Source organism: Prunus avium, chromosome 8, assembly GCF_965620075.1.
Source record: "Prunus avium chromosome 8, drPruAviu1.hap1.1, whole genome shotgun sequence".
NCBI lineage: Eukaryota > Viridiplantae > Streptophyta > Magnoliopsida > Rosales > Rosaceae > Prunus > Prunus avium.
In genome coordinates, this window is record NC_142291.1 from 31,297,496 (window position 1) to 31,320,039 (window position 22,544).

At 37.7% G+C, this 22,544-nt stretch overlaps 4 protein-coding genes and 1 non-coding gene across 6 annotated transcripts; 3 read left to right on the top strand and 2 right to left on the bottom strand.

Annotated features, from left to right (window-relative positions):
* The first annotated feature begins 2,101 nt into the window (after positions 1 to 2,101).
* On the top strand, positions 2,102 to 5,557 carry LOC148292536 (uncharacterized). Its single transcript, XM_088245029.1, has one exon. It carries the CDS (start codon positions 3,466 to 3,468, stop codon positions 4,546 to 4,548), a length of 1,083 nt encoding a protein of 360 aa, XP_088101155.1. The 5' UTR covers positions 2,102 to 3,465; the 3' UTR covers positions 4,549 to 5,557.
* Positions 5,558 to 11,115: 5,558 nt separating this feature from the next.
* TRNAK-UUU (transfer RNA lysine (anticodon UUU)) lies at positions 11,116 to 11,188 on the top strand. The gene has a single exon. It is a non-coding gene; the product is annotated as a tRNA-Lys (tRNA).
* Positions 11,189 to 12,793: 1,605 nt separating this feature from the next.
* On the bottom strand, positions 12,794 to 14,344 carry ARFB1A (ADP-ribosylation factor B1A). Of its 2 annotated transcripts, none has more exons than XM_088246375.1 (5): positions 14,105 to 14,344; positions 13,801 to 13,871; positions 13,500 to 13,589; positions 13,217 to 13,335; positions 12,794 to 12,963 (listed from the first exon to the last, which is right to left on the bottom strand). In XM_088246375.1, exons 1-5 carry the CDS (start codon positions 14,250 to 14,252, stop codon positions 12,873 to 12,875), a joined length of 519 nt encoding a protein of 172 aa, XP_088102501.1. In that variant the 5' UTR covers positions 14,253 to 14,344; the 3' UTR covers positions 12,794 to 12,872. The 2 variants fall into 2 exon arrangements, with proteins under 2 accessions (XP_088102501.1, XP_088102500.1); XM_088246374.1 differs by having other exon boundaries at positions 13,500 to 13,619; positions 14,105 to 14,343.
* A 737-nt stretch (positions 14,345 to 15,081) lies between these two features.
* Positions 15,082 to 16,996, bottom strand: SEP1 (stress enhanced protein 1). The gene is made up of 4 exons (XM_088245166.1): positions 16,838 to 16,996; positions 16,617 to 16,715; positions 15,996 to 16,171; positions 15,082 to 15,350 (listed from the first exon to the last, which is right to left on the bottom strand). The coding sequence occupies exons 1-4, from the start codon at positions 16,881 to 16,883 to the stop codon at positions 15,246 to 15,248; spliced, it is 426 nt and encodes a 141-aa protein (XP_088101292.1). The 5' UTR covers positions 16,884 to 16,996; the 3' UTR covers positions 15,082 to 15,245.
* A 389-nt stretch (positions 16,997 to 17,385) lies between these two features.
* On the top strand, positions 17,386 to 22,488 carry NHD1 (sodium:hydrogen antiporter 1). The gene is made up of 10 exons (XM_021960379.2): positions 17,386 to 18,013; positions 18,463 to 18,639; positions 18,781 to 18,909; positions 18,989 to 19,165; positions 19,269 to 19,375; positions 20,248 to 20,368; positions 21,086 to 21,147; positions 21,260 to 21,562; positions 21,763 to 22,057; positions 22,157 to 22,488. The coding sequence occupies exons 1-10, from the start codon at positions 17,753 to 17,755 to the stop codon at positions 22,274 to 22,276; spliced, it is 1,752 nt and encodes a 583-aa protein (XP_021816071.2). The 5' UTR covers positions 17,386 to 17,752; the 3' UTR covers positions 22,277 to 22,488.
* The last annotated feature ends 56 nt before the right edge of the window (positions 22,489 to 22,544 follow it).

Genomic DNA, 22,544 nt, shown 5'->3' on the forward strand with positions numbered 1-22,544 from the left:
GTAATGCTAATTACTGGTTTAGATATTTTATCTTATATTCTCACTTGGCGATCTCTTCTGATCGGTTTCTTTCAATGTGAAAATTAATCTGAGTATCTTTCTTTCAATGGGCAGTTTTGATCTCAGACAAACAACACATGACTTGTATCTGTTTTACAAAGAAGTTATTGAAAGAGGAGGATTTATTCAGTTTTATTTCTATCACTTGCTCATTCATACCTATTTATTTCCATCACTTGCTCATTATAACCATTCAAAAGGTCTGTCTTGTGATCATTTATCTGAATTTCACATAGACAAGCTGACACTAAGCGATATCAGATAAATGAGTATGAAATTGTTGATGAAATCATGCATGTCCACTAGGTGACCTTTTATTTTCGAAATGAGTTGTAATCGCTTTTTAATGTAAGGGTATTGTTGATTACCTGAAGAAATTTTGATTCCTGTGAGTTGCATTGCCAACCAACTCATTTTGCCAATCAAATGGTCCTAAATTACAAACCCTAAACCCTATTGGCTACATTAAGCAGTTCATAGTTGCTAATTAATAAGCTTAACACATTTTCAGAAAGTATTGAGTTTCTTCAATATAATGACTTTTATTCTGTTTTATACACACTCAACTTCCTGCGTGCAGACTATTTTTTCCTGCAAGAAAATTAATTAGATTATATATTAGCACATATACAAATTGTTATAGACCAAAAGAAACTAAAAACAACTTTGAAGTATGAGGGTATTTTGGTTTTATCTAAGCTTACACAAAATCTCATTTGATGAGAATGCATCTTGTTGGTGATCCATCAGCACCAATCAACCTTAAGGGCAAGTATGAGGGTATTTTGGTTTTATTTTCCGCAAGATTAAAAAGTATCAAGTTTATGCATTTCTTGAACTGTGAAGGCAACTCTCCCACAAATCCATATTGTTATTTAGTCCTAGTGTCTCGATGCTAAACAAGTACCCCATTGTGGTAGGAATTTTTCCAGACAAAGAGTTATTGCTCAAATCAAGAAAGACTAAATTTTTTAAAATGGATCCAGCAATCCGGAAGTTCTCCGAATATATGGTTGCTTGAGATATCAAGTATATATGGTTGCTTGAGATATCAAGAATAGTTAAATTACTATCCTTGGTTGTGCACAAAAAAGAAGCTGCTGCCACTGAAAATTTATTATTGGAGTTTGGAGAGATGTAAAGAAGTAACTTCTAATAGAGTTGAAGGGATTGGACCCTCCAATTGGTTCCAACTCACATTTAGCTTAGGTGGGAACGCCGATCTCAAATTTCCAAGTGTTCCTCCAGTTTGATTCTGAGAGAGATCCATTAATTAACAACATGGCCAGTTTGGTTGCTGCAGTAGACTCCATCCCATTGGCAACAATCTTTGTTTTGCACTTCTCTTCCCCATGAAAGGAGGCGATCGTTGTCATCCACGAGGCCTTGTCTGAATGCAAGGAGGGCTTGCATGTCACTCTCACTGCATCCAATGCAAGGATTGTTCATGCGTAGTAAAAGTACCGCAAGAAATGCATACAAGACTTTGAAGCGGTATATTTGCTTCTCATGATCAATGTTAGTTAGAGTCATGACCAAGACGCAGAAGCACAACTATTTAAGAAAAAGATAAAGCACACCCAAAGAATGCATGCATGGAAATCTGGTGAAGTATATTTGCTTGTCTGATATCTCAAGATACAAGCATTAATTATTTATAGCGGTTACCATAGCCTAAACTCATGAATGACAAAGTGGGATTCTTTAATTCTTTAATGCACCAAAAATGGGTGAGTCTTTACCAAACTTATTTTCCACCAAGAGCAACATTTTCTAATTTACCGAGGCATGGAAATCAATAAAGCCCCTTCTGCCAAAACCACGTTTTTCAAAACTGAAATGCCTTTTCAGTGTGAACCCCTGAATTTGAGTTAAAAAGTTCAGTGATTATAATAATGGAGATGATCATATTGCCTCTCTTACGGTAAAAGCTAAGTGATTATAATAATAATGGCATCTACAAGTTCTTTGCATTAAACTGATTGCTATCACAATAAGTCTATACAGTACATCAAGCAATAAGTCTATAGTGTTATAAATAATGGAAGTGGAGCCCACATTAAAATATGAAGTTTGAAAATATGGCAAAGATTTCACTGTTCACTCACGGATGAAAATGATGGTTTGAAAATTGAGACAGAAGTGCACTGTGCAATGCACTGTACGCTCACGGAAGTATTTCAGAAACGCCTATAAATAGGCTTATTCTATCAATTGTAAGACAGACCATCAGAAGAGAGAAGAAAGAAAAGGAGAGAGAAATTTAAGTACTAGTGAGTGAGTTTCTATTTGAGAGGAATTTCAACTGTGCAAACACCACAAGAAAAGATTTAATTCCACTATCAATTTTCAGTGGTAATTCCATACTCCAATTATTTTATTTTATAACACGTTATCAGCACGATAGTCTCTCCACTGTTAAATTTACTCAGCTCAACACTATGTGGTTATTTCTCTTTCTCCTCTCCGTCATATGTCTCCTCTCACTCTACTACTACGATGACATGCAAACTTTCTTTTTTGTGTTCTCACAATTTTTGTGTTGTTTCATCCATGTTTGTTTAATTTATTTCTTTGTAATATAATTTTGTATGGCACGGTTTTATACCTCATTCTGTTGTTTTATGGTGGTGTAATTTTCATTACCCATCACGTTGTAACACAAATTATCATAATAAAATGATGGTGTGATCTTAAAACCCATCTATTATATAGTGGTGCAGTTATATTGCCCACAAAATATAATATGTACTTCCTATATTTTTAGTGGTGGTTTAATTCCCACACTTATTTTATTAACTGTATGGTGTAGGTTTATTACCCATACGGCAGTATTTATTTAAAGTGTGGAACGGGTTTATCGTCCACACAACTGCCTTTTATTTCTTTTATTAAAAGTATGGAGCAGGATTAGTGCCCATACCAGCACGATTACTTTACCGCACATTTACTTTTATTTAAAGTATGGTGCGGGATTAACGTCCATACAGCAAGCAATTTACTTTACCGCACATTTACTTTTATTTAAAGTATGGTGCGGGATTAACGTACATACAGCAAGCAATTTACTTTACCGCACATTTACTTTTATTTAAAGTATGGTGCGGGATTAACGTCCATACAGCAAGCAATTTACTTTACCGCACATTTACTTTTATTTAAAGTATGGTGCGGGATTAACGTCCATACAGCAAGCAATTTACTTTATCGCACATTTACTTTCATTTAAAGTATGGTGCGGGTTTATCGTCCATACCAGTAAATTTATAGCACTTTATTTTTATAACCAACCAAAATGAGGGCCTGAAGTTACTCAAACAATTATAGGGCCTGAAGTTCCTATTAATAAATGGCTTAATGTCCCAGATCCCGAATCTGAAATTTTGAGTAAAATTGCGAATTCTAATGCATCTCATTCTTCTTTTGAAGATGGCAAATCTGGCTAAATTGGAATTCGCTGCCCTAGAGCTTTCTGGGGACAATTACCTATCATGGGTTCTGGATGCCAAGATCCATCTGCGTGCTAATGGCCTTGGCAAAGCAATTGAAGATGGAAGTGATGCATCACCTCAGGAAAATGCGAAGGCCATGATTTTCCTCCGCCGCCACATTCATGAAGCGCTGAAGAGCGAATATGTGGTGATTGATGAACCATTGGTCCTGTGGAAAGCCTTGTGTGAGAGATATAATCATCAGAAGACGGTGACTCTCCCAAAAGCTAGATATGAATGGACACACTTGAGATTTCAAGACTTCAAGACAGTGTCCGAATACAATTCAGCTATGCACAGGATCACCTCCCTTATGAAATTATGTGGTGAAAATATATCTGAGGAAGATATGCTCGAAAAAACTCTGAGTACATTTCATGCCTCAAATGTGCTTCTGCAACAGCAATATAGGCATAGTGGTTTCACAAAGTACTCAGAACTTGTATCTTGCCTCTTGCTAGCTGAGCAGAACAACGAGCTTTTGTTGAAAAATCATCAATCTCGCCCAACAGGCTCAGCACCACTTCCTGAAATAAATGTTGCATCTCGGGAAGTGAATGCCACCTCATCTCGTGGCAGTATCCACAAACGTTGGCGAGGAGGCAAACGTGGCCGATGGCAAGGGAGTAGAAAAGATCATGGTGCTCACTCATACAGTTTGGGGCCAAGAAACAATTCACCCATGAATGGCAAAAATGCACCCAGAAATAAGGGGAAAACACAAGCAAGCTATGTGCCTAGAAATAATGAAAGAGCTTGTTACAGATGTGGTGCAAAGGGACATTGGATGCGTACATGTCGTACGCCGAGGCACTTGGCGGATCTTTATCAAACTTCACTTAAAAACAGAAAAGTGGAGACAAATTATGTTGCACCAGATCCGCCAGCCATAGACGGCTCATCGGAAATATCGCGTCGTTTAGACAAGACGCATCTAGATGTTTCCGATTTTGTTACTGAAAGGGGGAATGAAATTTATGGGTCCGAACTGGATTAAATTTCTTCATGTACCATTTGTATTATCTGAAGCACTGTTTATTTTCCTTTCTGTCTTCAATAAAAATGGTAATGTTTTGAATGATTGTTGATTCAACTTATTTTATTTGAAGGCATGGATGTAAATTATGGATGCCCCCAAAACAAGAGCTCTAGCAAAGATATTTGTCTTGCCGACAGTGCAACTACTCATACAATCCTTCGAGATCGAAAGTATTTCTCAAAATTGATGCTTACAAAAGTAAAGGTAACAACCATATCAGGACCTACAGACCTGATTGAAGGCTCAGGCATAGCCCAAGTTATGTTACCAAATGGGACAATACTGTCAATTCAAGATGCCTTGTATTCATCTAACTCCAGAAGAAATCTGTTGAGTTTCAAAGATATTCGTTTGAATGGTTACCATGTTGAAACAAAGAATGAGAAAAACATGGAATATCTTTGTATTATTTCCAATGATACCCAAAAACGTATATTGGAAAAGCTTGGTGCGCTCTCATCAGGGTTGTACTATACAACCATACAGACAATTGAGGCACATAGTATCATGGACCAAAAGTCCATTGACTCAAATACTTTCAAGCTTTGGCATGACCGGTTGGGTCATCCTGGATCCACCATGATGCGTAGGATCATTACCAACTCTGAAGGACATCCCTTATTGACAAAACATATTATGGTATCAAATGACAGCTTTTGTCAAGCTTGTTCACAAGGGAAGTTGGTAATCAGACCATCACAACAAAAGGTTGATGTTGAATCCCCATCATTTTTACAGAGAATTCAAGGGGACATTTGTGGGCCTATTCATCCTCCCTGTGGACCATTTCGGTACTTTATGGTCTTGGTGGATGCATCTACCCGATGGTCACATGTTTGCCTTTTGTCCACTCGGAATATGGCATTTGCTAGGCTCTTGGCTCGGATAATTAAATTACGAGCCCAATTCCCAGATTATCCCATTAAGTCAATCAGACTCGATAATGCTGGTGAATTTACATCTCAGAATTTTGATGATTACTGCATGACGTTAGGCATTGACATTGAACATCCTGTTCCCCATGTTCATACTCAAAATGGCTTGGCAGAAGCTTTGATTAAGCGTCTTCAATTGATAGCACGCACATTGCTAATGAGAACAAAGTTGCCAGTTTCTGCTTGGGGATATGCCATTTTACATGCAGCATCTCTGGTGCGATTAAGGCCCGTCGCCAACAATCAATATTCTCCAATTCAGCTTGTGTTGGGCAATCAACCAAATGTTTCACATTTAAGAGTTTTTGGTTGTGCGGTCTATGTGCCTATTGCACCACCGCAACGTACTAAGATGGGCCCTCAACGCAGATTGGGAATTTATGTTGGCTTTGATTCACCATCTATCATCAGATATCTGGAGCCCCTGACTGGTGATATCTTTAGGGCACGATTCGCGGATTGTCATTTTGATGAGACAATTTTCCCACTATTAGGGGAAGAAAAACCTGTTCCTAAAGAACAAGGCAAACTCGTTCATGAAGAACGACGTGAATTATCATGGGATGTACCCACTTTGTTTTATCTCGATCCTCGTACCGCTCAATGCGAAAACGAAGTGAGAAGGATCGTTCACCTCCAATGTATTGCGAATCAGATGCCAGATGCATTTAATGATGCAACGAAAGTGATGAAATCACATATCCCAGCTGCAAATGCACCTGCAAGGATTGATGTTCATAATGAAGAAGGCAATGCGCCAGCAACGGGCTCATCTGTTGCACGCTTGAAGCGTGGCAGACCACTAGGCTCAAAGGACTCAGTTCCTCGAAAGAGGAAGCTGATGGCCAAAATGAATGCACATGAAATAAATGGAGAGCCCCTAATTCATGATTTAAATCCCCCTCAAGAGGGACGGGTACTTCCTGAGAAGGAAAATGTCATTGATGAGACATGTGCTCCTGAAGTGGTAGCTGTACCCGAAAGCCAAGAAATCTCCATAAATTATACATCCACTAATGAAGTGTGGAACAGAAATGAGATAATCATCGATAATATATTTGCATTCTTAGTGGCTACTGAGATCATAAAAGTTGATGATGTTGAGCCTTGCTCCATTGATGAATGCACACAGAGACAAGATTGGCCTAAGTGGAAAGATGCAATCCAGGCAGAATTAGACTCTTTGGAAAAAAGGAGTGTTTTTGGACCTATTGTTCCAACCCCACTCAATGTGAACCCGGTAGGTTACAAGTGGGTATTTACAAGAAAGCGCAATGAGGAAAATGAGATTGCAAGGTATAAAGCACGACTTGTTGCGCAAGGTTTTTCACAAAGGCCTGGAATTGATTATGTGGAAACATACTCTCCAGTAGTGGACGCAATTACGTTCCGTTACTTGATAAGCCTATCGGTTTCAGAAAAACTTGACATGAGACTTATGGATGTCATTACTGCATATCTGTATGGAGAGTTGGATACCGACATATACATGAAAGTTCCAGAAGGACTTAAGCTGCCCGATGCAGCCAATAATAAACCACGGGCTATGTTCTCAATCAAATTGAGAAGATCATTATATGGGTTGAAACAATCTGGGCGAATGTGGTATAATCGTCTCAGCCAGTATTTACTGAAGGAAGGATACACAAATGATCCTATCTGCCCATGTGTGTTTATTAAGAAATCAGAGTCTGGATTTGCAATAGTGGCAGTCTATGTTGATGATATGAATCTAATTGGAACTCCTAAAGAGCTCCAAAAGACTGCTGATTATCTCAAGCGCGAATTTGAGATGAAAGATCTTGGAAAGACAAAATATTGTCTTAGCCTACAGATTGAGCACAGTGCTGATGGAATTTTGGTGCATCAATCAAATTATACTGAAAAAGTATTAAAGCGGTTTGGCATGGATAAAGCTCATCCACTTAGCACTCCAATGGTCGTTCGGTCGCTCGACACTAAGACAGATCCATATCGTCCGAAAGGGGATGATGAGATGGTACTTGGTCCAGAAGTGCCATATCTTAGTGCAATAGGTGCTTTAATGTATTTAGCACAATGTACCAGACCTGACATAGCATTTTCAGTAAATTTGTTAGCAAGATACAGCTCTGCTCCAACAAGCCGACATTGGACCGGTGTTAAACATATTTTACGATATCTTCGTGGAACGACAGACATGGGCTTATTCTATTCCAGTGAGTCGACCAATGCCCCGAGTATTGTTGGATATGCTGATGCAGGATATCTTTCTGATCCACATCAAGGACGCTCACAAACTGGGTATGTATTTACATGTGGAGGAACTGCAATCTCATGGCGCTCAACAAAGCAAACGTTAGTAGCCACATCTTCCAATCACTCAGAAATACTTGCCCTCCATGAAGCCAGTCGTGAATGCGTTTGGTTAAGATCAATGATTCATTACATTCGAAGCACCTGTGCTTTGCCCTCAGCAACGGACACTCCAACCATTCTAAATGAAGACAATGCAGCCTGTATTGCTCAAATCACAGGAGGGTACATCAAGGGTGACCGGACCAAGCACATATCACCAAAGTTTTTCTACACGCATGAGCTTCAGAAGAATCAAGAAATCAAAGTCAGACAAATCCGTTCAAGCGATAACTTGGCAGATCTCTTCACCAAGTCTTTACCCAAGTGCATATTCCAGAAGCTAGTGCATGGCATCGGATTACGACAACTCTGCAAGCGGTCCAATTGGAGCATGCAAAATCAGGGGGAGTATTCAAGAGTCCTCTAACACAGGACATAAGCGCGTTGTACTCTTTTTCCTTCGACTAGGGTTTTTCCCACTGGGTTTTTCCTAGCAAGGTTTTAACGAGGCAACATGAGCGCACTTCACATTACTTTCATGTCTCAAGTAAAGTTGTACTCTTTTTCCTTCGCTTCGGTTTTTTCCCATTGGGTTTTTCCAGGCAAGGTTTTAATGAGGCAACTAATCTAGAGACATGTGGTCTCCAAGGGGGAGTGTTATAAATAATGGAAGTGGAGCCCACATTAAAATATGAAGTTTGAAAATATGGCAAAGATTTCACTGTTCACTCACGGATGAAAATGATGGTTTGAAAATTGAGACAGAAGTGCACTGTGCAATGCACTGTACGCTCACGGAAGTATTTCAGAAACGCCTATAAATAGGCTTATTCTATCAATTGTAAGACAGACCATCAGAAGAGAGAAGAAAGAAAAGGAGAGAGAAATTTAAGTACTAGTGAGTGAGTTTCTATTTGAGAGGAATTTCAACTGTGCAAACACCACAAGAAAAGATTTAATTCCACTATCAATTTTCAGTGGTAATTCCATACTCCAATTATTTTATTTTATAACATATAGTTATTTTGTTGGATTTATAACATATCATGGTGGATATGAGTTTTTTATATGAATGGATACTATTCTCAGTTAGACTTTAGTTTGCACGTTCACATAGTGCTCCCTCTTTCTTGAAGGGATGACATAAATCCCCGTGGGCTGGGTCTCCAACCTTAATGCAGGGGAGATTTCGGGGGAAAATCAAGGGTGGGTATGGAATCCCCGAATTTTAAAAATGAAAAATGATTTAAAAGTCCACTTCAAGCCTTAGGTTGTCTAATTAATACAAACAATTAAAATTTTCCTCTGTCTTAAAATGTTAAGCCGGTTCATTTTAAATGGAACATCAATGGATGTTACTCTCAAACAATAACCTATTGGATGTTAATATTGGGCAGGCTGTCCATGTTATTTTTGGCTTCATTTTATTACATATTTTTCCAACAATTATTTTAACAAAAGGGTGGTGATTTTCCCACTCCCCTTTTATCCACCTACACTCCCTTTTGTGTTTTTTTAAAATACTTTTTACTGTAAAATAAAAGGGGTGTAAGTGGACAAAAGAAGAGTGAGAACATACAATTTTAAAAAAATGGAGTGTAAGTGGATAAAAAGGGAGTGGGAAAATCAGTACTCTAACAAAAAATGCACCCACAGTCAATGTCACTGTTGGCAAATGACATTGGCATAATAACCCGCTTGTTCTTATTTGGAGGCTCTGTACCATTTTCTCTTCGTGCCCTCCTATTTATCTTTATATGGTAAATTCCCTTTTAAAAATTCCAAGTTGGGGGCCACGGATGGTATTGTTATCCTCATCCCCCTACTAGGCCCAATAAGTAATATATTTATTTTTAAGTAATAACTATGTAAATTATAATATAATACAACCAATCACTATTTAATATAATATTCATTTAGTTTTTTCAAATTGAATGGAGATTATTTTGAGTCATTAAGTTGAATTTTATAATTTAATTGAATGTAATTGATTTGAATGATAATTTAAAGTAAAATCTACGTGTTATAATTGTAGGATAAATTTTTTAAGAAATAAAAAATTGGAGATTCAGGTAGGGTTTGGGAGGCAACTCTCCGACGGAACGAAACCAAACTGTAAGTGGTCACTTAGAATTTCCATGGCTTTGTTCCATGATTTTTATTATGTCGTAATGGAAGCATTAATGACTTTACTTTGAAGACTTGGACTCTTTCATTCCACCAAGCACATTTTTGAGAATTGGGATTTTATAATGCAAAAGAAAACGTAAGTATGTATTTGCCAAACTTTATACTCAACTAGTTTTTTCCAGTCCACCAAGGTATATTATATTGAACTCTCTCAAGTCCCTTTTTACTAAAATAACAATTGTGCCTAAATAGAAAATCACTAAAGCCCCTTTATATTCTAAAATAATTTTACCAAAACCACATTTTGCAAAAGGGAATTATCTTTTTGAAGTGGGATGTTGCTGGTATGCAAAAAAAAAGAGCATGCATTAATTTTTGAAACATCCTTTCAACTTGAGATCGAATTCTTTCTTATCTTTGTAACGTGTTTGAGATATTCACACAGAAGACCAAAATCAGAGTCATACATTTATTCAAGATAAAACATGAAAAAGGACTACAATCTATCATTCATCTGCTACTACTAGAAATTAAGTTCGACACTAATTTCCAAGATGCAAGTGCTCGTCAGGCGAGTCCCAACTCGGGGTGTCAAGTACGTATCTGTGGCTGATGTCGAATATTCGACCGTTGTCATACACCTCTCTCCTTACAAGGGCAGGAACATCGAACACTGAACAATCGTTGGGGACCGTGGGGTAGGCCAGGCTTGGTGATGACGTGGCAGCGGTGACAGTGAAAACGACGGCACATGGTAGCAGAAGAAGAAGAAGGAAGTGGCGGGGGCAGGGATGCTCTGTTCTTCATGGTTTAATATTCTGAGCTAGCTAGGAAGCATATACTGTACTGGTGGTGTTGTGTAACATGTTTTTTATACAGAATAAATTTAAGATATAGGCCCTCCGATCTTCTAACGAAGTTATTATCTTTTTTAATGTTACACTTCAATCTGAAAAATTTATGATCGTACATTTTTATAATGATGTGGTTCATCAGACGGGGTCAAGTTTATATCATGTTGGTGTTAGCTCTACGTCAAGTTTATATCATGTTGGTGTTATTACTCCGAGTGGCTCTACGTCTGTGTAGGTTTAGGGTATTCAAAATCTAATATGACAGAAATGCCGTCTTAGCTCAGCTGGTAGAGCGCACGGCTTTTAACCGTGTGGTCGTGGGTTCGATTCCCACAGACGGCGACTTTTTTCTTGATTTGTTGAAACAAAATAAAAAACTATATCTTTTTCTTTATTTGTTGAAACAATAAAAATCCAATCCACTTATATTCACTAAACCAATAATTAATAAGTTACACTTAAAGGTAAAGTAATTGACATTAAACCTAACTCGACATCAATCTTATTTCTTACATCAATCGTATTCATGTTGACATGGTCCTATCTTATGCTTAAGTTTGGATTAATAAAGTTTAAATTTAAATCGTTCTTTATGGTATTGGCTGCATTTTCACATAGAAGATGCGTGACAATAATTAAGTTGGGTTGACTTCATGTTTAGTCTAAAGTTTTGGAACAAAATATGCATGAATTAAAAACATGCAAATCACATTCAAGGCAACCCCATGCTAACGCCATGAGGAGATACATTTTAACAAGCTGAATCTCCATCGCATTGAAGCATTCATACAACTGAGAGAACTCACTAGCGGCACAATGGATCCCAATGCTAATTTGCCTCATTTTGTGGTAAGCATTTTTTCGTAAATCGTTAATTTGCGACTGTTAATTAAGTTGTAATCTTTGTCCAAGTTTATAATCATATGCTTTGCACATTTTCACATACTAACAACAAAATGATTGATATTTGATAGATGACGCCGATCAATGTCGTATGCAGAGGTATGGCATACCCTGTACTACTAATTCCCATCACTATAAGAATTATCGACCTCAAACAGCTGATTTGGCAAGTGTTTCAAGTCCCAATCCTACCGGAGAGGCAAGAGCTCTCCTGCGGGCAGTTACTGAGGGATGAATTGACTCCGCAAGACTATGATATTCCCCCTAATGCTATCATTCATGTCCTTGTAAAAATTCATGTCAGGATCTGCTTGAGCTCTCAGGGCCCTTATTATGACTACGTGGTCCACGAGGGTACTACCATGGGGAACTTGAAGGCGAGACTTCACGCAGATCATGGCGTTGTCATCGAAAATAAGGTACTCCGAATGAATACTACTGATCATGATGATCGTACTCAACTGTGGGCTGCTGGAGCTGTGGAAGGAACTGAGTTATATCTCGATGATCCAAGGCCTCGAGGACGAGGGCGGCCTAGGAGGGGGGGATGATATGGAGAAATGCTTAGCCATTTCAATGGGACAATTTGTTAACTTTGGCTTGCTCGGAAAAATCTTATGGCTTCACTTCACTAGTAGTACTATATTATATAACTAGCTTATAAAGCATGAACTATATTTTAGTTTAGACAAAAATAAATTAGGTAGATTATGATTTAGCTTAATAATGACCTGTTCGGGTGAAAAAAATCTCAGTTCTTAAATTTGCATCTTTTGTTCTTGATCTTACTGCATAAACCAACAGAAACTTCCATATTTTATTTGGACATTTTATTCTCAAAGTTAGTGGATTTATTCAACATGGTGAAAAGAGAGAACAATCAATACTTTTCCTACTCAAATATTATCCACCAGCCAACATTCACATCTAGGCAGCAAGACAACCTTGGATGCACTCCATTTTTTTAAACCAAGTGCTATTGGATCTCCATTTGGAGCAGATATATATGCAGGGTTTGCAAAGAAATGATGTGGTCACTTTGCATTGCTAATAAAATTTGATTCCATCAAACTTTATCAAAGATTGAAAGTGACTGGTTTGAATCTTATAGAAGTCTTTTACATCATGTCTTGTCAGTGATAATATTATTAGATAGCCAATCAAGACCTTCATAGAGTCCTTGTCCAGAGGTGGCAGAAGTGCTTTGGATGTACCTGCACAAGATAATTTCATCAAAATCAATTAAACATGCCATGGCAAACACAGAATCAATAAATGATCAGATTGCAGCAGGCTCAATCTCTCAATTTGCTTTGTTTTTAGTTTCAATAGCAGGTTCTTCTGTATTCTTGTTATAACTCACAGAGGCCTGGCCTCACTGTGATGTTCACACTACAACAGGAAAAGGAATCGCTTCGAATGAAATATCTAGAAAGCATATTCAAGAAGATTAAACCATATGCATACCAGTAACGTAGACCAAGCAAGTGTAAGGCAAGTTTATCGGCAACCTCAGAAGCACACATAGCATTTGGAAGGTCTTGCTTATTAGCAAGTACCAGGAGTGTTGCATTGCTAAGTTCACTCTGCAAAAAGGGACAGCAAGTGAAGGTTTTTATTTCCTTATCTTTGAGGTACAGCTGTAATGTCACAGAAATGTAATAATTCTGCAAGCGTAGATCTAGTTGAGAGCTCCTTTTCATAAATTTAAGAACAAGTAACTTATTCCTCACGGGCAAACCTCACTAACCTCACTTAAAATGTGATGAAGCTCGCTTCGAGCTTCTGCGATTCTCTCTCTATCATTGCTGTCCACAACAAATATAAGGCCTTGAGTATTCTGAAAGTAATGTCTCCACAAAGGCCTTATCTGGTTAGCAGCAAGGAGAAGATGAACACAATAGGTAGTGATCACAATACCAACTCATTATCATTTCCTTGGTAAATATTTTAAGCATATTTGAACCAAAATAATTTCCAACTATATCCAGAAATCAATAAAATCAGTTTTTCTTTACACAGACAAATATAAAAGAGATCAAGCTTGGTACCTTATCTTGCCCTCCAACATCCCAAACAGTGAAAGTAATATTTTTGTACTCTATTGTCTCCACATTGAAGCCTGCTCCATGAAATTGAAGGCAATATCATATAACCAGTGTAAATTGATCGATTGGACTAGTTCGAAACAAATGTTGATGAAAATGACAGAAGGAATGAGATCTGTGGTGTGAGTAAGTATTCAGAACACACATTTTCCTTACAAAAAAAAAAAAAAAAAAAGAACTGCTTTCTAATTGATGAATGATCAAAATCTATTGATGCTACTTCAAGGAAGGGTTTCTGGGGAAATACCAATTGTGGGTATGGTTGTGACAATTTCTCCAAGTTTTAGCTTGTAGAGGATCGTTGTCTTTCCTGAAGCATCAAGACCCACCATTAGAATCCTCACTCCATTCTTTGGAAAGAACCTCTTTGCAAGCCTAGAAATGGCTCCACCCATGCCACCAAAAAAAAATGATCAAAAAATTTATTAGGAGTGAAACAAGATTTAGAGTCTGGGAATATGAATACTTCACCGACTAGAGAATATATCAATGGTTTCAATCAGTTTTTATACAGAGAAAGAGATGTCTTGAGTTGAAAGCAAAACCCAGATGGGACAATATTAGTGGTGGCTTATGCAAAAGGTGAAAAGAATAAATTCTATTTTTGGAGGGAAGAAAAATTGATTATTTTATTTTGCTTGCAATAGGAATTGTTGCCATCATAAGGGAACATTCATACAACATCAGTGGGCATGGCCAATATTCTGTTGCCTGCTTTCCTGGAACTCACAAAGAATATATATTTGAAACTTTTGAAAAGTTATGTACTCATTTGTGTCTGCATCTAATTAAAAAAACACAAAGTTCCATCTCAACAAGCACCAGAAATATGCTCCTTCTAGGAGAAAATCTTTGCCAGATCAGTTTCTAATTAATAAATCCTACCTAAGATATCCTTTATTCCAGAAATTAGCGTGAAACGCTATGGTTCTTAATTTTTATTTTTCAGAAGAAATTCGCAGAATCATGCACCTTTTTTTCTTAGTTATGACCGAAAAAAATGCAGTAGTCTATTAAAAGAAATCCAACTTTAATATTAATTTTTTTTCCTTCTCATTAATGATCAATCGCTTTTTTGGTAGCCGGTCTAAACAATTTAGAAGCAATTCCACTATCAGAAAGTTAGATACAAATCATCAATTTGGCTTTAGGTGGATGTCATCATTTGGACATGGCAAAAGTATGCTCAGGTAAAAGCAACAACCCAGAAAGAAAGCCTCCATATCAACTTAAGCCCTCATTTATATAATAAAAGTACATCCTCAACCTTAAGTCGTGCCGCAATTGTTGGCACTCTGACAAAATTACAGTAATGAACAAATGTTCAGTTTGAAATACATGTCAGAATTACAAACTATACAAGCACTACACAGCAATCTAAACTGTGTTCACTTTTCGGAGCCAGACTGGAAAATGAAGACTGCTGTTAAAACTCCCACCAATGCTGTAACAGCCAAGGCAGCTGTGGGCAGGGGACTTGTGAGCCCAAAATTCTGCACAATCAAAATGAAAACTTATCATAAGTTGCAGTTGTTGAGATTGAGTTTTCAAATCAAAAAGATATAATGAGCAGGTGACATGAGAGCCTCCCTGCGCCAAAATTTCCTAGACTTTAGAAAAGCTGGCGTCTGGGAATTTAACTAAAAATTCTTTGAAACTGTAATGCAATAAACAGTTGGCGGCAACAAAGATCTGCATAAGCAATGCCATACCCCAACCAAAAGAGTTGAAATAGTTCATCAGAAGCTACCTTTATGAAGGACCACAATTTCAATGGATAGTCATTGTAACCCTAAGACTTGGTGTATGTAGGAAGAACCCGCTCAAAGTGACAAGATTTCAACTGAGTTCGGTTCCAAGTCTCTCAAGTATTAGAAATAAACTCACAAATAATCTATAGATGCTACTTCTAAATTCTAATTTGAGGTTTGGTAAGTTTCCTACAGAATTAAATCGACACTTAAAGCAACATCAAGGATAAATTTTCAATATCTTTGATGCACTTGGTAAATCATCTTTGGTTTAAGCAGGTTGTTCAGTGTATGGAAACCAACACTACTTCCCATAAATATGAATGCAATTGAAAGTAAATAGGCAATCTTGGGTGGGATGTAAAAACCTATAGCATGTGTTCATACCTCCAGAAGTCCCTTTCCCGTCGCTACCTCAACACTAATAGCCACAGCAAAGCCAACCATGGCAAGCCGGCCAAGCCATACATCCAAACCGCCTTCCTTCGTGCTTTGCTCACACCTTACAGAAAGTGGCATTGATTTGCATACTGCCTTCCTTTGATGATATACAGTTCTAATGACTGAAAACAAATTCAAACATCAGCTCTTATCCCACAAAATAGAGCAAAAACCCAGTGAAATGAAACCTAAGACTTTAGAAGATGAGTGATCAAGGTGAGAAAAAAGTTAATGTGCCATTTATGCTCTTATGCATACAACTTACAAGAACTTGCAAACTAGAAGCTTCTGTAAAAATTCTTATAGAGGGATTTTGCAGTCCTAATATCAACATATTTTCTTTCCACTAAATAATAATTCCATACAATGCTTCTTTAAATGTTCATAAAACCCAATTGAGCTGCATTACCCTTATTCCAGAAATGAAAATAAATTTTAAAGAAAACAACTTTTTCCTTGGTTTTTGAAATCTTGGTACCCATGGTAGTACAGGTTATGGTGGATTGCTAAACAGAAAGTCAAGGCAATTAGCAGAGAAGATAAAAGCTGTAAGAGTCAAAGGCTTACTGAGTGGAGAACCAGTAGAAAAGGCAGTCCCAATTCTAGGGGAATTGAAAAGGGGAAGCCGAGCAGGACTTGCTGCTGCTGAGCTAATACCACTTGCATCTGTTGCATATTTTAGAATTGCTCAAACATATTACATACGGAAATTTCAATATTGCAATATTCAATTACACAGAGAGAGAGAGAGAGAGAGAGAGAGAGAGAGAGAGAGAGAGAGAGGGTACCTCTGATGGAAAGGGAGAGAGACGCAGAGATTTGAGCTACACCCATTTTTCAGAGAGAGAGAGCTACAATTTTGGAGAGAGCAAAGTGGGAAGTGGTAGTTGAAGGTAAACCAACCATACAAATTTTAGGAGGGTAAGAGGACACGTGTCACCCTGCGACATTACAATTACAAAGCTTTGGATAGAGTTTTGTGCCTGTCAACCTTTTATTTTCTTCCCCTTTTTCTTCTTCTGAAATTCCCTATACTCAAAACAATAGTATCTATTTTTTTTATATAAAAAATTTATAGGATATTTAGAGATATAATATTAGACTGCACTATGTGGTGGATGGCAGCTCTGATTTTATTTTCTTTAATCAAACAATCCATCACATGACGAAATCGGGAGCAGTTTAACTGAAAATTATATTTTGACAAGTCAGAATTATAAAACAGAGAAACGGACTTGTATTTCAAGTGATTAAGAGTAATTACTATTTCATTCGAAGTGACCGATCCGCTTCTCGAATACCACTCCTATAAAAAAGAGAGATGAATATTGATTGGACTTAAAAAGATGAAAAATGCAATAAGTATTTTTATATGAAAAATTATTAATCGCTGATTGGAGAGGTTTTGCAGAGACGACGAGGATCGAGTAGGGCCAAACCTTTTCCAGTTTTTTTCGTCCAAAAATAAAATAAAACAAACTTTTTCCAGTTTCCGATGATAATATTTCATCGGCGGGACAAACCCCAACAAGAAACGTTACTTCCACTCCCATTTCAACTACTTCCACACATCTGTAAATACTTTTCAAATTCCATGCAACTTGCCAAACATTACACAACATTGAAGCTCTGCAGTCTACACTGATCCAAACCCAGTACTCTCACCGTCTTCTTCTTCTTCTCTTCAACCCTACCTAGCTCCAATGGCTTCCCTCTCAATTGGGGTCCGCTTGCCTCCATCCCACCACCATTTGAAGAAACGCTCACTGCCCTTTCTTTCTCAGACCCAAAGCTTATCTCCTTCTCAGCCTTGCTTTGGCTCGTCTTTGCGTGAAATTCGAGGCTCAAGATTGCTGGGGAGTGGTATACTGGCCAGAGCTGAAGACGAAGCTAGAGGTTCGAATTCTTCTTCTTCGTCGGCTCAGCAGCACCAAGTTCAGCCCAGTTCCGAGAAAGAGTTTCAGGTTCTTCTTTGACAAAAGCTTCCTTTTTTAACAATAGCGAGTTACTAGTTTTCATATCGGATTGATTAAATTTGGCGAAGTTGGGTCCAAAATTCAATATACTCGGCTAAATTTGTGAAAGTTTGTAACTTTGATTAAATTGTTGAGATTTGGAGTCTCCTTTAGTGATAAAGTTTTATTAATGCCGTGACATTGGTATTAGAAATGCATCAGTTGCCCCTGCACATAATTTTATTTATTAGTTCATGGGAATGGAATTGCCTAATAGGATAAGGCATAGATTTCCCTTGGATTATCTATTAGTTGCTGGTTTCCATAGGGAACTAAATTCTCTGAACCTTTCAAACGACTCTATCAAATAAAGTTTTTATGTTTCAATTAGTGTGGCATCTTGTCATTTTTTGTTGCTGGTATTCACAATTTATGGATCACCTTTAGCATGTTATCAGGATTTGTCCCCAAGTTCTGGATCATGTGATCCTTTATGTTCGGTGGACGAAACGAGCTCACATGATTTTGAGGCCAATTACCGGCCAAAGACTGATTTGCTGAAAGCTATTGCAGTACTTGCAGCAGCTGCAACAGGGGCTGTAGCAATTAACCATTCTTGGGTTGCTGCCAATCAGGTACATCCTTATTTTGCAGCCTGATCGTTTTTTTGTGCCTTTCCCATGATTCCTTAAGTTATTTTTTAGCAGAAAATTGCACGCCTTAAAAAAGGATGCTTTATTTCAACATTAAGTTGATATGACCAACTCATGATACAGGATGTTGCCATGGCATTGCTGTTTGGAATAGGATATGTGGGCATCATCTTTGAAGAATCTCTGGCCTTCAACAAAAGTGGAGTAGGTTTGTTAATGGCTGTGAGCTTGTGGGTGGTGAGAAGTATTGGGGTAAGATTTATATTTTGCCACCTGGTTTTGCAATATCTTGTACACAGTTTCTCCTAGAACTAATTTTGATATTCTGTAGGCTCCTTCAACTGATATAGCTGTTTCAGAGTTACAACATGCATCTGCTGAAGTCAGTGAAATAGTATTTTTCTTGCTTGGTGCAATGACAATTGTAGAGATTGTTGATTCTCATCAAGGATTTAAGCTGGTTACTGACAATATAACCACTCGAAAGCCAAGGACGCTCCTTTGGGTGGTGAGTTCTTTGCTTCTGCTGTCATGTTGATATATATTAATCCTTTCTACTGAGCATTTGGTATATTCGACTTATTCTATCAGACAAATGCTTGACTCTGCAGGTGGGTTTTGTGACTTTTTGCCTTAGTTCAATTCTTGACAACCTGACATCTACCATTGTCATGGTTTCTTTACTGCGAAAACTAGTTCCTCCCTCCGAATTTCGCAAGTATGTTCTGACCATCTACTATCTATCTCTTCTATGTGAGGTTCTTTTCGAAGATTGCCTGATATAGGTTTCAGCAGATATCATCCAATGTGATGTTACTTGTGTATGTGAGGCAACTGTGCTTTTTTCTTTTAATAGTTTCAACTTTTAAAAGTTACTCTTTCTTGTTAATGTCTTGGAATAGTTCTAGGTAAGAATGTGCAACTGTGTTTCAAGGTCATATTAAGGTGAATGTATATCTGTTGAGATTCTTGTCTGAAACTTTTCATTGAATGAAGACATTGCTTCTCCGGTTTCTCAAGAAACAAAAGGGCAGATGGGATCTTGCATATTACTAGTTGGGAAACAGTTGCAACATTTCTATGTCAGTTTGGAAACTACATTGCCCTGCCTGCAATATTGCCACTTATTATTATTCCAGCCCAGGAATATTATCAACCTCCTCATTCTAAAAATGATCAGTTGTCTGTTGCATCTTTAACACCTTGTGGATAACCACTTGAGAAATCTTATGTCTTCTAAGTGAGGCTTATACCTCTTTGTGCAGGCGTTACTTATGAAATCAATTAGAAATTTTATAATCACTACAACTGTGTTTGTTCCAGATTATTTTATGAAGATTCTCTTTAAACAGCAACTTGGACATGCACTTTGAGATTGAATTTTTGGTACTCATTCCTGGATACCCTTTAATGGCATTGGCATCTCTTAAGCACCAGTTTAGCATGTTCATATTTTTTTTGTCATAATTTTTAGCATGTTCATAGTTCATACCTCAATGGGTCATTTATGAAGTTGTATTGATGCAATAATGGACCCCAAATTGATGCATGATTTTTCACTTCGTTTACAGAATTGTAATTTGTTTTCAGGATTTTAGGAGCTGTTGTTGTCATAGCAGCAAATGCTGGTGGTGCATGGACTCCTATTGGTGATGTTACCACTACTATGCTGTGGATACATGGTCAGATATCCACATTGGAAACAATGAAGGTCTTTTTCCTCATTCTGACAAGCTTATTCATATATCAAATTTCTTCTCTTATTTATTTATGAGTACTGCTATTTGTACCACATTTACTGACCACCTCTCTAATACAGGAGGGACCCACATACATTAGTGGGGCCCACTTATATTAGAGAGGTGGTCAGCAGTGTGGTCAATAAATGTGGTACAAATAGTATTTTTCTTTATTGATTTCATTTATTTTCACGTTGTCACATTATCTATTGCTAGGGATTTATGCTTGATGCCTGTTGATGTATTGTCTAATATAAAAGTGGAGATTGTACACAAGCAATCATGGAATTGTCTAGGAACTTGGTTTATGCTGCATATTAGTTCTATGCTGAACTTGGAAGTTTGAAGTGCAAGTTAGTTACAACAAGATGATAGCTCTATTGGTTTTTGGATTTGGCTTACCAAATGTTGAGGATGACAATACATAATTGATTTTTTTATTATAGTGTTATAAAATTGTGTGGACCTGATTGCTTTAGCGGTTATGTAATCAATTAGAGTGGATATAAGCATAACCCTGTTTTATGTGGCAAACCACTTGAAATTGACAATTCCATTTAGAGTTTCTGGTCCTATGTGCCAAGTTTTTTGTTCAGATATCTGTTATTTTGTCTGCATGAAAATATCATCCTTAAAGAATTATTTTGTCAATATTCTGACGTAAAATGAACACATTTTCTTGCTTACAGACCTTGTTTATACCTTCAGCCGTTTCTCTTGCTGTTCCACTGGCACTCATGTCCCTGACTAGGTACTTCTTTTGTGTTGTCAGACCAAAGACGGGGAACTGAGATATGAAAGTTAGTAACTTAGAATTACTTAATGGATAATAGAGGAATGATATGAGTTTTTCTTCCATTCAGTGAAGTAAGTGGGAAATCGCGGGACACGTCCAATGTTATGGCATCTGAACAGATGGCTCCTCGGGGAAAGCTTGTTTTCTCTGTAGGCATTGGAGCTTTGGTTTTTGTTCCAGTGTTCAAGGCCCTAACTGGTTTGCCTCCTTACATGGGTATTCTGCTGGGACTTGGAGTCCTTTGGGTTCTGACTGATGCTATACATTATGGTGAATCAGAAAGACAAAAGTTAAAGGTACCACAGGCTTTGTCACGAATTGACACTCAAGGAGTACTTTTCTTCCTTGGCATCCTGTTGTCTGTTAGCAGGTGAATAGACAAATACTGTTGTCAACTTCTTTTTCTTGCAATTGCATCATATAATTAAGCAGTCAAGAAGTTTCAAGTCAATCATATATATTGCACGGCTTGGCTTTTTATGTACATAATATGCAAAAGTTGTCCCCTGCTTCTTTTAAAAAGTGGCTTCATAAGTTTCACTTTCTGAACTTAACTTTCTTGTATTCTAGCCTGGAGGCAGCGGGAATTCTTCGGGAGTTAGCAAATTACCTGGATGCTCACATCCCCAATGTTGAACTGATTGCAAGTTCAATAGGAGTTGTATCGGCAATTATAGACAATGTTCCACTGGTTGCTGCAACTATGGGGATGTATGATCTAACTTCCTTTCCAAAGGATTCTGAGTTTTGGCAACTGATTGCATATTGTGCTGGTACTGGTGGATCCATGCTAGTTATTGGTTCTGCAGCTGGAGTTGCTTTTATGGGGATGGAAAAGGTGGACTTCTTTTGGTACTTGCGGAAGGTATTAATCAACTGGTGTAGAATATCGTCTTCGAAAACATATTTGAAGTTTCATTTCCCTATTTGGTGTTGGTAAAAAAGCTCTTTGTCCGTTGTGCAGGTGAGCGGTTTCGCTTTTGCCGGTTATGCTGCTGGTATTGCTGCCTATTTAGCAGTTCAAAACCTCCACATCTCTCTACCAACAACTGTAGCTCAGGTTCCTTTCCTTTCTGGTACATGAGTCGAGGCTTCTACATAAGTTTTATTCTTGGTCAGATACTTCCACATGAGTTTTTATCCACATTAGATTACTAAAGATTGTGCATGGTTAATGGGCCGTAGAACGATGATTCTCTCTCACATACACCAGAAGGAAATACTATTCATGTTATGGAGAAAATTTTCAGTGTTCTGATGAGTTCAACGAGCAATGAAAAAGTGCTTTTCACCCGATTCCTATTATGCGTAGGAACAACCTTTTCATCCGATACCTATTATGCATAGGAACA

Coding starts and splice junctions, on each gene's coding strand:
- LOC148292536 (XM_088245029.1), top strand. CDS start 3,466: ATGCATCTCATTCTTCTTTTGAAGATGGCAAATCTGGCTAAATTGGAA.
- ARFB1A (XM_088246374.1), bottom strand. CDS start 14,252: ATGGGTGGAGCCATTTCTAGGCTTGCAAAGAGGTTCTTTCCAAAGAAT. Junction 13,620..13,800: donor ATGTTGGAGGGCAAGATAAG/GTACCAAGCTTG, acceptor GCTGCTAACCAG/ATAAGGCCTTTGTGGAGACA. Junction 12,964..13,216: donor TTGCTTGGTCTACGTTACTG/GTATGCATATGG, acceptor TATCTTGTGCAG/GTACATCCAAAGCACTTCTG.
- SEP1 (XM_088245166.1), bottom strand. CDS start 16,883: ATGGGTGTAGCTCAAATCTCTGCGTCTCTCTCCCTTTCCATCAGAG. Junction 16,716..16,837: donor TCTCTCCCTTTCCATCAGAG/GTACCCTCTCTC, acceptor AATATGCAACAG/ATGCAAGTGGTATTAGCTCA. Junction 16,172..16,616: donor TTCTACTGGTTCTCCACTCA/GTAAGCCTTTGA, acceptor ATTTGTTTTCAG/TCATTAGAACTGTATATCAT.
- NHD1 (XM_021960379.2), top strand. CDS start 17,753: ATGGCTTCCCTCTCAATTGGGGTCCGCTTGCCTCCATCCCACCACCAT. Junction 20,369..21,085: donor CCACATTGGAAACAATGAAG/GTCTTTTTCCTC, acceptor TCTTGCTTACAG/ACCTTGTTTATACCTTCAGC. Junction 21,148..21,259: donor GCACTCATGTCCCTGACTAG/GTACTTCTTTTG, acceptor TCTTCCATTCAG/TGAAGTAAGTGGGAAATCGC.